The sequence below is a fragment of the Nuphar pumila genome, chromosome 3 (assembly GCF_984573655.1).
Source record: "Nuphar pumila chromosome 3, dmNupPumi1.hap1.1, whole genome shotgun sequence".
Classification (NCBI taxonomy): Eukaryota; Viridiplantae; Streptophyta; class Magnoliopsida; order Nymphaeales; family Nymphaeaceae; genus Nuphar; species Nuphar pumila.
The window spans coordinates 41,532,390-41,547,224 of NC_143251.1; the positions used below are offsets into that span (position 1 = coordinate 41,532,390).

At 37.4% G+C, this 14,835-nt stretch overlaps 1 protein-coding gene across 2 annotated transcripts in view; it reads left to right on the plus strand.

Annotated features, from left to right (window-relative positions):
* The window catches only part of LOC149842698 (DNA topoisomerase 4 subunit B (DUF810)), a 225,630-nt gene that overhangs the window by 68,773 nt on the left and 142,022 nt on the right, over nt 1-14,835 (plus strand). For both annotated transcript variants that reach the window (XM_089999370.1, XM_089999371.1), the window contains 3 exons: nt 8,489-8,578; nt 8,651-8,836; nt 8,974-9,126. In XM_089999370.1, the coding sequence (XP_089855496.1) occupies nt 8,489-8,578; nt 8,651-8,836; nt 8,974-9,126 (429 nt within the window). The remainder of the gene's footprint in view (nt 1-8,488; nt 8,579-8,650; nt 8,837-8,973; nt 9,127-14,835) is intronic.

Here is a 14,835-nt window from a genome sequence, read left to right on the forward strand (position 1 = left end):
GAAAGGTTTGCAAGTTTGAAATTTTGGGGCGTTACAAGGGGCCTGCCTGACATAAGTTAAACGAGGAGGGGCCAAGCCCTTCCTTTGTGAATAGGAGGCACAGAGAGAGACCAAGCCCCTCTTCTGCGAGCAGAGGGTGCAAGGAGGGAGGCTGCGAGCAGGGGGTGCAGGAGGGTCGATCGACATACCTGTTGAGTGTTGACGGAGGGGGAAACAGTGGCTGCCTGTGCGTACCGTCGTCGGAGTCTGGATCGCCGGCGTGGGTGTAGGAGAAAGCTGCAGGGGCTGAGGGGGAGAGGCAAAATCGTGAGGGTAAGCCCCTCTCCCTATCGATAAACCCCTTTTAGGGTTCGACTGCAAAAGAACTTTGGATCTGGGTCGGGTCCGGACTCGACCCGACCCGACCCGGATCCAAAACGTAATTTAAAAATCGAAATGGACATTTTTGGACTCGTTCAAAGTTGACCGAGTCCAAAATGTGGACGGACTCGCCCTCGACTCGTTGACCGAGTTCGACTCGGCGTTGACCGATTCCGAAGCCGCACCCGAGTCCGCACCCGTGTCGGGGCGTGTCGACTCGGGTGCGGCACCTCCTTAGCCGAGTTCGTGTGACATAGCTTGCAATGTGGACTGCATGAGATATATCAGGCCTAGTAATGCTAAGATACATTAATGACTCAACCAGCTGTCTGTAAGGAGTAGGATTATCCAAAATAATCCCATCATCGATCCTCATCTCGGATTCGTGTTTCACAAATTTTGTCATCAGTAATGCCTGACCTATCAATTATCTCACAAGAAAGCTTAGTTTGGGATAAAAAATATCCTCTATGAGAGAAAGCAACTTCAATGCCCAGAAAACCTAAGTCTGACATTTCAATTTTTTTCAGTTAGCGCAGACTAAATTTTTTTAATTCTCTTGATATCATTACCTGTAATTAACATGTCATCAACATATAGCAGCAAGATTACAATTCCTGCATCAAATTTCTTTACAAATAAGGCAGTGTCAGTATAGCATGAGACAAATCTATTTTCTATCATTAAGCTATTAAATCGGTCATACCAAACCTTGGGAGTTTGTTTTAGACCATAAAGAGCTTTTCGTAAACGGAGAACCTTACCATTAGGGCAATCCATTCCAGGAGGAGCAATCATATAAACTTCTTCATTTAAATCTTCATTTAAGAAAGCATTTTTAACATCCATTTGATAAATGTTTTATTTTTTAATTGAGGCGATGATAATAAGACATATAACTGTAACCTTTCGAGCAACGGGGGCATACATTTTATCATAGTTTACCCCATATTCTTGTCCATATCCTTTAGCAACTAGACGCACCTTATATTTTTCAAGAGTTCTATCACTCTTGGTCTTGACTTTAAACACCCACCTGCATTTTATACTTTTCTTTCCTTTAGGAAGATCCTGAAACTCCCATGTTCTAGCTTTCCTAAGAGCTCTTAGTTTATTTTCCATGGCTTCTACCCATTCATTCATCTTTTTGGCTTCTTCAAAATTTTTGGGCTCAACGTATGAGTGTATGGTACTAAGGCACACTCTATGTTTGGGAGAAAATGAGTCATAAGATATGAATCTAGAAGGTCTCCTATTTCTCTCAGTTCTTTGAGAACTTTCACCCAAAGTGATGGTTTCACTAGGCTCATTATATTTTTTTGTAGCACTTTTAAAACTGCTTTGATCTCTATGTCTGTATACAACAGGTTTCCTAGAAGATCTATCATCAGCCTCATGATAGATAAAAGGCTGAGGAGGATTGACATTCTCTTCTACTTCATTTTCACTTGGTGTGGATTCCTCATCACTGATGTCATCATCCCTTGACAAAAGATCAAATAAAAAAGAATAATCCATATTTTCCTCATGAGATTCAAATTTTTAAAACCCACTAACATTTTCTAGAAAGCTTACATTTCTAGACACATATAACTTGTCATTCTTGATATCGTAGCACTAAAATCCTTTTTGAGTCTCAGAATATCTAAGGAAGGCACATGGAATGGCTTTAGGAGAAAGTTTATCATTTTTATTTGTCAAAATAAAACATTTGCACCCCAAAATCCTTAACCTACTATAATCAGGATCTCTCTTATACAAAATTTCAAATGGTGAAATTTTATCTAAGTTTTTGGATGAAAGACGGTTGATAAGATAGACAGATGCAAGGGCGGCTTCGGCCCAAAATCTTTTTGGGACGTTTTGGGAAATGAGCATGGTTTTGGTTGTCTCAATAATGTGCCTATGTTTCCTTTCGGCCAAACCATTTTGTTGGGGTGTTTTGGGACAAGTTTTTTGATGGATTATCCCATATTTTTCAAGATAACTTTTAAAATCATTTGAAAGATATTCTCTCTTAGAATCGGTTCTAAGAATTTTAAAATTTTCGTCAAATTGATTCTTAATCATCATATGATAAGATTTAAATGTTGCAAAAGCCTCATGTTTATATTTGAGGAAATATATCCAAGTAAATCTAGAGAAATCATCTACAAATATCACATAATAGGAGAACCCTCCTTTTGAAATAATGGGTGCCGGTCCCCAAACATCTGAATGAACAAGTTTAAAAGGTTTTATAGTAAACATGGATCTTTGATAATATGGTAAACTTCTCATTTTTTCAAGTGTGCAATCATTACAAACAAAATTTTCTTTACATAAGTGTTTGGCAAACGGAAGATACAAAATTTTTGTGACATTGGGGTGCCCAAGTCTTTTGTGCCATACATTAATGTCTTTGTGATGTAGCACATTACAAAAAAAATCTTTTGAAATTTGAAGAAAGTCTACATAGTAAAGATCTTCTTTTCTAGAGCCTTCCCCAATCAATTTCCCGGACCAACGATCCTGTATCCAACATTTATCAGATGAGAATTTATATCACATTCATGGTTCGAGAGTTGAGAGACAGAAAGCAAGTTTAAATTTAGTTTTGGAATAAATCTAATTTCAGGAATAAAAATTTCTTTTTCTTCAAAATTTTCAGTTCCTTTAATTTCAAGAGAAGTGTCATCGGCAGTTGAAACAAAAGATGGTGATGAATTCTTTAAAAAATCGGATAAAGAACATACGTTGGGGGACATATGAAAAGGGACACCCGAATCTAAGAGCCAAGAGGTCTTACCGGGAGAAGAATAGGTAGATGTAGCGGCTCTAGAAACAGCTCCCTTAAGAAGTGGTTGAAGCGCTTCCACGATCTGATGTAGAGAAAGAGCTCCATTCGAGGGAGTCACATTTTCTTCCTTTTGAGATGTAGTGGTCATGGCAACCAACTTCTTCTGTTTGGGCCAAATATGTTCGATGTGCCCGGGTTCCTTACAAAAATGGCACACAATTTTGCTGTAGTCCTTTCTTCCTCCTTGACCACTTGATCCTTGATTTTGATTTTTGAAGTGAGGAGGCTTATAAGTTCGAACATTGTTCCCCGGTCTTGAAACGGCATTAACAACATCACTTTCTTCATTAGTCGAAGTTGCAAGAACACTAGGATTGTTTTTGCAAGTATTCATACACGTTTCCTCTCCACTAAGCTTTGTAATGACATCTTCAAGCGAGGGGAAACCAAAAGAGGAGAGAAGAGCGGACCGAATTTGCTCGAACTCGGGTCTAAGCCCATTCAAAAAATTAAAAAGATCCTCTTCCAATTGTTTGTACCTAAGCTCGATGGCTTCTCCACTCCATTTAGGCTCAAGCATGACGAGTTCATCCCATATGGATGATAATTTCGCAAAATATTCTCTTATAGACATTTCATTTTGTTGAAGGGTTAAAGCCCTTTTTTGGAGATAGTACTTGTGAGACAAGTCTCTTGACGTGTACATTTTCTCAAGATAATGCCAAGCTTTCGATGCTTTCTTGAATTTAATAATATTGGCATTGATCTTAGTTTCAATTGATGAAAAAATCCAAGAAAGAATATTAAAAATTTTCATTTCCCATTCCTCATGTTTCTTGGAATATTCTTCATGAGCTCTACTTCTTTCTTCTCCTTTGAGGATTTTAATTTCACCTTTCTCTACCAAAGTAATCTTTGGTTCGGGTTTCGATATAGAACCAAGAACGTATCCTCAAAGACCTTTACCTTTTATGTGAGCTTCCATGTTCCCGACCCATTCAATTTGAAGCCAAGAGAGAAATGGGAGTCTTTTTCACCCATTAGAGAGAAGCGAATAGAGTAAAAATCATGTACCGCAATAAGATTTTAGGTCTTACTTGATGTAGAAAACTTCTAAAATATTGAAGGAAGAGAAGCCCCCACTCCAATCTCCAAGAAGCCAAAGGCACGTTTTTCGGGGCACCCCAAAAATGAAGAATCACACGATCTTCAATCGTTGACCAAGCTCTGATACCATGTAAAAATGTTTACGAAGAGACAATACGCATACAAACACTAATACTTCACAAAAGATGTGCACAAATGCACTCAAACCACACTCGAACAAATACGCACAAAGGCGTAAAATAATGCAAACATGTACAAATGCATGTAACAAGAATATATTGAATGAAAAGGAGAAGCTTGAGTCACTCAAGCCTTTACAAAAAATAAGGGGAAGACCCCTATTTATACACCTTTAGAGGAGCCACATAGGGGGCTCCCAACTGTCACATTTGTAACCGTTGGGGGCTCTCCAACAACTCTTTTGGGGAGCCTCCCTAGGTGGCGCAAACCACAAAAAGAATAAAAGAAAAGAAAAGAATAAAAATAAAAATAAAAAAGAAATTACAATCATATTCCAAATGGAATATGCGTAAAATGTGAATTTACAGAAATACCCTTATCGGGTATTATAAGCTAGAAAGATATATATATATATATATATATATATATATATATATATATATATATATATACAACGAAAAATATGATTACATTTTAACATAAGGGTGTATACAGGGTATACTATAGATATCAATCAATGGATATGCAATTTTTAAAACTACAATCAGTGTGCCCTTTCAGAAAAAAAAAGTCTGTGATTCGAGAATATATTTTTAGTTTGTTTCGTGTCTGGATAAGTAAAAGCGATTAAAAACAAATCTATAAAAGCTTTTGTTAGGCAAATGGAAAGAATAGATTGCCATCCCTCTTGATTCCATTTGTTAAAATACTAAAAGGAAACACAAAATCCATTGTACAACATATTTCAGCAGAAAGACCAAAACAGATAGTCCGAAAAAAGAATGGACAATCTCTGATGATTTCCTGATGGTTCAGTCGAAATATAGATTGATTTGAGGAGCATTTACGGCCTGGTGGAGAGCTCAATATACAACCTAAAAGATTGTTTGGCAGTATTTTGAAGACTCCCTTTACTTCCTTCATGATACTAAGCAAAACCCTAGAGGATTTAGTTACACTCCTAATTTCTTGATCAACTGGGTGAGGCACACTAGGAAAATTACATTGCCTATTTATCTAAGTTGAATAAGTCAATTCCATTTCTAATCCGTCTGAGGTCCAATTATGTTACATTGCAATCTAATTGAATGGACTGAACTAATCTGGGCCTGTTTCAAGTGCATTTGAGTTGAAACAAAGTTAGATATGAGCAAGTCCATATACAAACAAGGTTAAATGGGAAAAACCAAATCCAAAGTTGTTCGTCAGTGATAGTATCTTGTGAAGTTAAGTTTGAATATCTTTCTGTAAGAGATGTTGTCTGAACTGTCAACTGAAAGCAGTTGGTCCTATTTATGTTTCCAAAACATGTGCCAAATTCTTTTGTCCTTTCAAAAGACCTTTGAACCAATCCTCTGCAAAAGAAGGAAAAAAGGCCATTAAAGCCAAGTGGGTGAAATTGGACGTGTTTTGTAACCTTTGATAAATTTTGTGAAGTTAAGTTCTGTTTTGGGACAGTTACCATAATCACAAGATTCATGATAATGAAAACAGAGTTGTATGCTTACATGTGTATTTAACATGCAAGTATACAAGCAGTATGTGACATATTAACATAACAAGATCCTACATTATGCACATGAGACATACAAAAATTCATAGCAATATAGACAAATTAGCATGAAAATTACACGTTTGGCAATGTATATATTGAAGTTATCAGCATCATCCAGAATTTCATACCTATAATTCCAAACACCAATTTATCAGTGGAAGGTGGTAGGGGAAAAAGCCTCTTTTATGTTTCTCCGACTGATGGGTTAATAACCACAAAAATGCACACACAAAAACTACAAATTTTGTGACACTGGGCACTAAACAAGCTAGGCAAAGCAAGGCCTGACAATCAGGCCGGAACTGCAGCTACCTGGAAACCAGGGCTAGGGAGAGAGAAGATGGCCAGCCTTGACGTCTGAAGTTCATGAATGGAGGGGGGCCAACCGGCCAACTGCATAAGAATTTATTTATATGAAAAGTAGGGCAAATTGCAATATGGTATATGAGCTGTAAACAAATTACATCAATAGGTTTACCAACAAATAACAAAACACATTAAAGCTGAATCATATTACAAGATTACCACTGGATCAGGTGTCCCTATGTAAAGGGACAAGATAACCCATGATATCCTCTATGCTTATCAAGGCCTTCCCTGGTTGATTCTTCGTGATTGTTTGCCTGGACTAGACTAGATCCTGGTGAATAGGCAATGAGACACCAGTTTTGAACAACTATGGATCTAAGTCAATTCCTTCTGTTGTTTGTATGCTATGGATCTAAGTCAATTTCTTCTGTTGTTTGTACGCATGTAGATTACTCAATGAAAAATTCTAAAGTCAGCTATGCATGTCTCTGTCCTTATTTGTTCATGTATGTGGCTTGAATCACTTTTCTCTTTTAAGTCTTGAAAATTCACAACATAAGGAATTCAGCTAGTGCTGGAACAAATTTACCACCACTCTTGATTGTTTTTGGCGGGTAGGTTTTCTTGTTCCTTCAACGATTTGTATGAAGCATTGCGAACATTGGTAGTGTCGAATAACTAATAATGTGAACTGCATACAGTTGAATGTGTCCTTTGATTTCCTAGTGTTCATTTGTAGAGGTCGCTATTTTTTAATAGCCTTTCAACTTTTGCATTCCCTTTGTTTTAAACTGGTGTTGTAAAAGTTATAATTTATCATACCATATGTAACAATATAATACTTTTTTAGGCAAAAGCCGACATGATACACCCCTCAAACTAGGTTTAAGGGTTATCACATGTGTATCCTATATATTTTGCGATATAGATGTGTATCTTATGGTGCACCCCAATATGGGTTGTCTCTTACAACATTGATATAATTGGAAATTAACATTTTCTGGCTGTATTTTTTTGAATTTTTAAGAGGTTCAGCCAGTTTTGGATTGACCTTTTTCACTTATTAGGGTTATTTTTGACCCCAAAAACACCGCAAGTAATTTTTCTCTCTTTGGATGTGAGATCTAGAGTTTTCAAGGGTTAGGATTTTGGAGGTTTTCACTCTAGAGTCTGATTTGGTGCAAATAGGGGTGGATCTTCTATCATCGAGGCACAGAAGGTGATCTATAGATTTTATACCACTTTATATTTGCTCATGCAGTTTATGTTGTTATGAGTTTTATTTGGCTAGTTAGACTACTAGATAATTTGCGTTTTTCTTGTTATTCATGAGTGCCATTAATAACTTTTTATCTTGATTCTTGAGTTTTTGATGTTTTATGTGGTTGATTATTATTTGTTATGTGATATTCTGGATTTGCTTTGTAGTTAGTGACGTTGCTTCTTGCATTATGATATTTTTTTAGAGTTTTTCATTTTTTTAAGTTTTTAAAAGAACTTCTTAAGAAAATGTTTATGATTTTTACAACACGTTACATTAGGTTACTTATTTTTAACATCTCTGATGGGAGTTACGATATACATTGTACAACCTTTCTTCTAACACCTTATAATGCTAGCTCTTCGAATTCTGATCATTGCTAATTATTTGATGTTTAGGTGTTGTTTCTTATATTTTTCTCCACATATTTTCTATTTGTCTGTTTCACAAAATTGAAAACTTGTTCCTATCCACTGGTTATTCTTTATATGTTCTTCAATTTTATTGTTGTAGTTTTTCTTTTTTCTAATCTTCAGTAATAAACTTTTTTCACTTTTCTCAACGGTTGGGAGTTTATAGCAAAAAGATATGCATGTTCTCTTGTTTCTTATAGCTGTATGAATTTTTCTGCTGTCTTCTCCCTTGGCTGGGGTTTTCTGGCTATGGGAAACCCCCTTTCTCTTTGTTTTCAATAGATTATACTCCTATGAATGCTATATTCTCTGTCACAATGCTATTGCCATATGATATATCATCGGGTTAATCAAAGGATGATGGGGAAATCCCGAGGTTTATAAGAGTTGCTCAGGACATGATGTGATTTGTGGAAAAATTCTGAGATTTTATAACAATTGTTCAGGACATGATATGCTTTGTTTTATGTTCCTTCTGTTGTAACTTTTAATTTTATGAACTACTCATGTTCATGTTCTTTCAGGGTTCAAGTGAATCTACAGAGTCAAGGGAATCAGCTTCCAAAAAGATTGAGATCTATATAGCTGCATCCACCAAAGCTGCCTGTAAACAAGTGAGTTGCGTAAATCACACTTTCTTGCTCATGCACTTTGGTTGATGTGGTAGTTAATCACATGCACTGTAGGCCCTAGATGAAGTGGAAGCCAGATCAAATGTGGAAGGCAGACACCCTTTGGCTCTGCTTGCCAACGAACTGAGATTGATTGCTGAGAGAGAATGTACAATATTCAGCCCTGTGTTGTCCTGCTGGTATCCAGAAGCTAAGGAAAAATTTGCACTTCTTGTGCATGAGTTTTATGGAGAAAAGCTGGTGGAGTAACTTTGATTACTGTTTCTTGCATACTTTTTCTTATTCTTGCTAGTCATTGTCATCCTTCTTGAAATTGTGTCAACAATTGGACACCTATATGTGCTTCGAGCATTAATTGCTTTGTTTTGTTGCTCCAGAATCCCTTCCTTGATGGGTTATCACAACTCTCAGAGGATGCAAGACATGTTCTTCCTGCTGCTGATTTACTGGAAAATGACTTGGCACAGTTTGTCGATTATGGTGGGGATACGCTGAGTGTTCCGCTTAGGAAGGAATGGCATCAATATCAGGTTAGAGTGTCTGCTTTTGTAGTACACCTCATCCATGATTAATTTAACCACAGAGTCTCTGTCTCTTTAGGTTATTTTATTTTATTTTACTTTTTTATTTTTTGGAAGTTGGGGAGAAACCACCAAATCTCAATGTTGAGCGTGCCTTTTTCTGGTGCCCATGGTGTAAAACTGTTAGAAAACAAAGGGTTCGATAATGAACCCATAAATGCATACTTAAGTTGCAAATACACAAACCCACTAAGGGGCAACCAAAAGCACATAAAGTGCTAAACCCATAAACCCACAAAGGGGTTAAGCCAAAAGGCAAAAAAACATTTCTTTATTTTGAGAAATAGGGTAAAAACCCTTTTACAATGGAGCTAAAGTTCCCTCAAGAATATCTAAAATACAAGGGGAAGTCCCCTATTTATAACAACCAAGAGAAACAAGGAAGGGCTCCTCTTATAGACGTTGGAGCCCCTCCAACGATCACAATTATGACCGTTGGAGGGGCCCAGCGTCTCTAAGAGTGGGCTCCTCATTGTACTTTGAGAAGTGTGAAAATAAAAAAATAAAAAATAATAAAGATTACAATCATATTCGTTAGATAGAATGTGTAAATTTAAGTGAAATGACTAAACTACCCCTACGACTAATAATAGAGAAATATATATTTTATATATATAATTAGGTAGATACATATACATATATACCATATATGTATATGTATCAACCTTTATATATATATATATATGATTACAACGATTGAAGAATACATTTTAACAAAAACTCCCTGAGTACCTCCCCCCTTGCCAACCAGAAAAGCTTTCCCTTATGCTTCAGCTTGTGCACAGAACACATCCCCTGGGTTTCGAATTCGAGATGTCCCTGGACAAATCATGCTGCCCCCCTAGACAGGCGTGCGGAGCCTGTCTCTTTAGTTTGACTAAGAACTTTTGCTGTTTGCACATTTCATGATCGTTTGAAAATTCTGGTCCTGCATCCTAATTTTAAACCAGGCCTATGTATGGAAGTCAATACCATCATTTTGTATTAGAGTGGAGGGTTGAAGCTTTTCATTGATTGTATGGATGATAATTACATAAGTAGACATTGCACCTAATTGGGGTGAAAATTACATTGTCCAACAGTAGGGCTGTAAAAGGATCGGATATCCGATCCGAGTCCAACATGTCCGGATTTGGGTTCTTCAAGTAGAATCTGAGGGTATGTTTGATGGCTTGTCCAGGGTTGGACAAAATGAACAAAAAGAATGGAACAGAACATTGGTTCTGTTTGTTCTGTAACAACTGTTCCAAGTCCAACGTTTGTTTGGACCGTACTCAAATGCTATGTTCCAAATGTCTGTTTGATGACGACGTGCGGACAACTTGGACAGTCATGGATAATGGGTCAAATTACTTCGGTTTGGATCTTATGACCCGATCTGTCAACCATTTTACATGTTTTAACAAGTTTGTTATGGTTTTTTGCCTGGATATGGATCCAATTACGAAATTATATCTAAAATCATGAATTTTTGCCCTGAATATGAATTTGAAATTTGATTTTTGCCCCGAATATGGATCTCGAATTGAATCTTCATATTCTTAAATTCTCATAAAGCAAACAAAATTCACACCAAACTGCCAAGATTTCAATTTTTACCGTTATCATATTTGGTAGCATCAAGTTGATGACATTTTGATGGAACAATGAAATAAACAAATGAGCTCCATAAAGAAAGAATGAAAGGGTTATTGTTAATACCTTAAAACCTCAACTTCCAAGGCCAAAAATCAACTTGTTTACGCTTAATACCAGCTTTTGTCCTATGTTTGAGTTGGCAGGACAAATTGTCTTGGACAAATACTTGTTCTGGACAAGAAATTTTTGCCAAAAAATACTAACACATTTCTGAAAAAAATTAATTTCTTAAACAAGTTTTAATTCCTAAAAAAAAAACAGTAATATATTCTGAATAAAAAATCATCTCTTGAGATTTTTCATGAGCCAATATTTGTGACTATGGTGCAAACCTGTTTGGGAAACCAGAATTATCATCTTCTTGAAAATGTAGAACTCCACTTAGGAAAATGATTTCTCAAAATTTATCTTTCTGAATTTCTTTTTTTTAAGAGAACTGAAATATAGATGCTCAAGATGCAATTTCCCAAATCCAAGTATACTTGTGCAATCTCCACTTCCAAACTACTTGGACTATTCAAGAGATGCATGGAATGAGCATGCATGTTTAGGACAAAGTTACCGGTCGAGGAAGCGGGAGCGGGAAGCGATACGGAAAGCGGGAGCGGGAAGCGATACGGAAAGCGGGAGCGGGAAGCGAGACATTTTCAAAAATTTAGGAAGCAGGGAAGCGTGGGACCACTTAGAAGAAAATTATGAACCGTCTCGGAAGCGACCTAGGAAGCGAACCTGAAGCGACCTAGGAAGCGAACCAGAAGCGAGGGGGAAGCGAAAAAATAAAAAAATGGGGGAAGCGAGGGGGAAGCGGGGAAGCGTGGGGGAAGCACACTTCCCATAAAAGAGAAGCACACTTCCCAAAAAAGGGGGACGCTTCCCCACGCGTTTTGGAAGCGCGATGTTTTGCGCTTCCGAAGCGTGTATCGGGGAAGCGCGCTTCCCCATATTCCTAGGCGCTTCCGGTAACTCTGGTTTAGGATATCAAAATTTTCAATTCTATCCCTATAAAGGCAAAGAAAATAGCAATATTAGATGTCCCCGAGTATCCTCTGGTTAACTGTTAGTCATGTTGTAGGCAACTAGCTGGTGCTAAAACAGATTATGGACTTCACAAATATTCATATTTTTGTTTTGTTTGCTTCTTCCAAGCAAAGTACTCAATTGATGATAGCCTTGCACCACACCTTACTCTTGAGGCCCCTCCACACTACACAGGATATATGTATTGTAATTGAAAAAGGAAGTCCTTGCAATTCGTGACATACATAAAAATACAATAAGATTTTTTTCTTCAACATGATTGACTAAAGTTCCCTCTTCAGATAGAACGGTCCATTAGATAGCAGACTGAAAGGATCGTAATGTGAAATGATATGCTATGCTAAATGTGGTTATGGGAAGTTTGAAGTAGACAAGTGTGAATTTATGATACAGATGCTAGGCAAAAGGTTAAGCAAGTCAAAGATAGAGCTCATAATTTTCGAAAGAGTATTACTTAGGAACAACAGATTCACAGGAGTGCCCAGTATTTATCTTTTTCTGTGAAGCAAACTTGCTTTGCATCGATCATCTTTAGACCCACTAAGAATCAAGAACTTTTGGACATGATAGGATTACTAATAAACTTAACGGGACAGTGTTTCTTTGAAAAGGGTGCTCCTGAGTGTATTCAATCAGTCAGTCCCCATACCTATTTACTAAATGGCTTTTTGGACAGACATTTAAGCAGAGTGAAAATACGTCATAAAAGATCATTCTGTGACTTACAGAAACAAGGGTAAGCTTGCCTTGGATGTTATTTAACCAATTCAATGGATTTGAGTATTTCAACCCATTCAAAACATTAGGCATGTGTTTTGCAATGCTTAGGTTATACATATAGGTTATGTCTGGTTGCATCTCATGTGATTTGGAATCACATGAGATGAAATCAAATGTGATTTGAAGTCATATGATTTCAAATCACAAATTTCTGCATGGGGTTGAACCATGTGCAACTTGTTCTTCAGATACCAGAAGCGGTGACTTGTAAGACCTTTTGTAATATATCGGCAACTTGGTCTTCTGAAGGCACATAAACTGGTTCAATCTCTTTGTCGGCTATCTTTTGTCTGATGAAATGTTGATTATGTTTAGTCCGACTGTGATGAACAGGATTGAATGCAATTTGTATAGCACTTCTATTATCACACATAAGTGTCGAATTTGAGATATCCTCTCCCATCTCTGTAAGAAGATGCCTAATCCAGGTCACTTTTGCTGTGGTAGCTGCCATAGATCTATACTCTGCCTCTGTGCTAGATCTTGCCACAGCCTTTTGTTTTCTGCTACTCCATGAGACAAGATTTCTTCCAATGAAAACACAGTATCCTGAAACATACCTCCTCTCATCTGGATCCCCTGCCCAGTCTGCATCTATATAGGCCAGTATGTCATGTTTTGGTGATTTCCATGAAGATTGAGTATATGCGAGTCCATCACCCACCGTTCCTTTTAGATAGCGAAGGATGCGTTTGACAGCATCCATGTGACCAGTCTTTGGTTCATGCGTGAATTGAGATACTTGATTGACAGAATACACAATGTCTGGTCTAGTAAAGGTAAGGTATTGTAGCATACCTACTAAACTCCGATACTTGACTGCATCAGGATATAACTCACCATCACAAATACTGAGCCTTTGGTTAACAACACTGGGTGTGGGTAGAGGTTTACAATCTGTCATTCCTGCTTTAGCGAGAAGATCAAGAGTGTATTTATGTTGAGTTAATGACATTTTATCACCTTGTCTGTCTATCTCTACTCCAAGAAAATATCTCAGCTCCCCAAGGTCTTTCATTTTGAACCGCATACTCAATAGAACTTTAATTCGTTGAATGTGGTCTGGAGCATTACCAGTGATAACAATATCATCAACATATATGAGTAAGAAAACCATAGTGGTACCGTTCCTATATATGAACAGAGAATGGTCAAGTTGGGAACGAAAGAAACCATGTTTGTGGATTTCTAAGGAAAAGCTTTCAAACCACGACCTAGAAGCTTGCTTCAATCCATACAAAGCTTTGGTTAACTTGCATACATATTCTTTTGGGCTTCCCTCTGCATAACCTTGAGGTTGCTCCATATAGTCCTCTTCCTTTAAGTCCCCATGAAGGAATGCATTCTTAACATCAAGCTGACTGAGGATCCACCCATGTTCAATTGCCAGGCCAAGTATAATGCGAATAGTTCCCATTTTCACTACTGGGCTAAATGTCTCATCATAATCTTGACCATATTCTTGAGTGAAACCCTTGGCCACAAGACGCTCCTTATACCGTTCAATGCTACCATCCGGTTTATATTTAATTTTATAAACCCATTTGGAACCAACAACATTTTTGTCTGGAGGACGACCAACTATCTCCCATGTTCGACACTCTTGAAGTGCCTCGATCTCCTCATTCATCGCTTCAATCCATTTGTTGGATTGAATAGCTTGATGAAAACCAAGTGGTTCATCGTGTTTTTCAATCTGGGATAGAAAAATCTAAAAGTCCATAGAAAAGTTGTCATAACTAACCCACTTTTCAATAGGATGCCTTATCCTGCCTGATCTTCTTGGTGCTTCTCTGTCATTAGACAATGCAATGTGTTCTTCAGCAGGTACATTCGTTTGCTCTCTAGATCTCCTGGTATACACATTTCCTTTGTATCTCAGACACTCTGCTTGTGATGCATCATCTGAAACTGTCTCACCATGTATGCTTTGAGGAAACAAAATAGTATGCTCGACAGCATGTGAAATAAGTTCAGCACTAAGCCATGGATCATACCAATTAGCAACTGCACCAGTAGGCTCACGATTGACCTCTGCTTCTTTTCCCAGAAAATTATTTTCATCAAAAACAACATTTCTGAAAATTCGAATCTTCTTATTGGCAGGATCATAGCATCTGTAACCCTTGTGTTCATCTGCATAACCTACAAATTGGCATATAGAGGCTTTGTCTTGGAATTTAGTCCTCATGGATTTGTCAA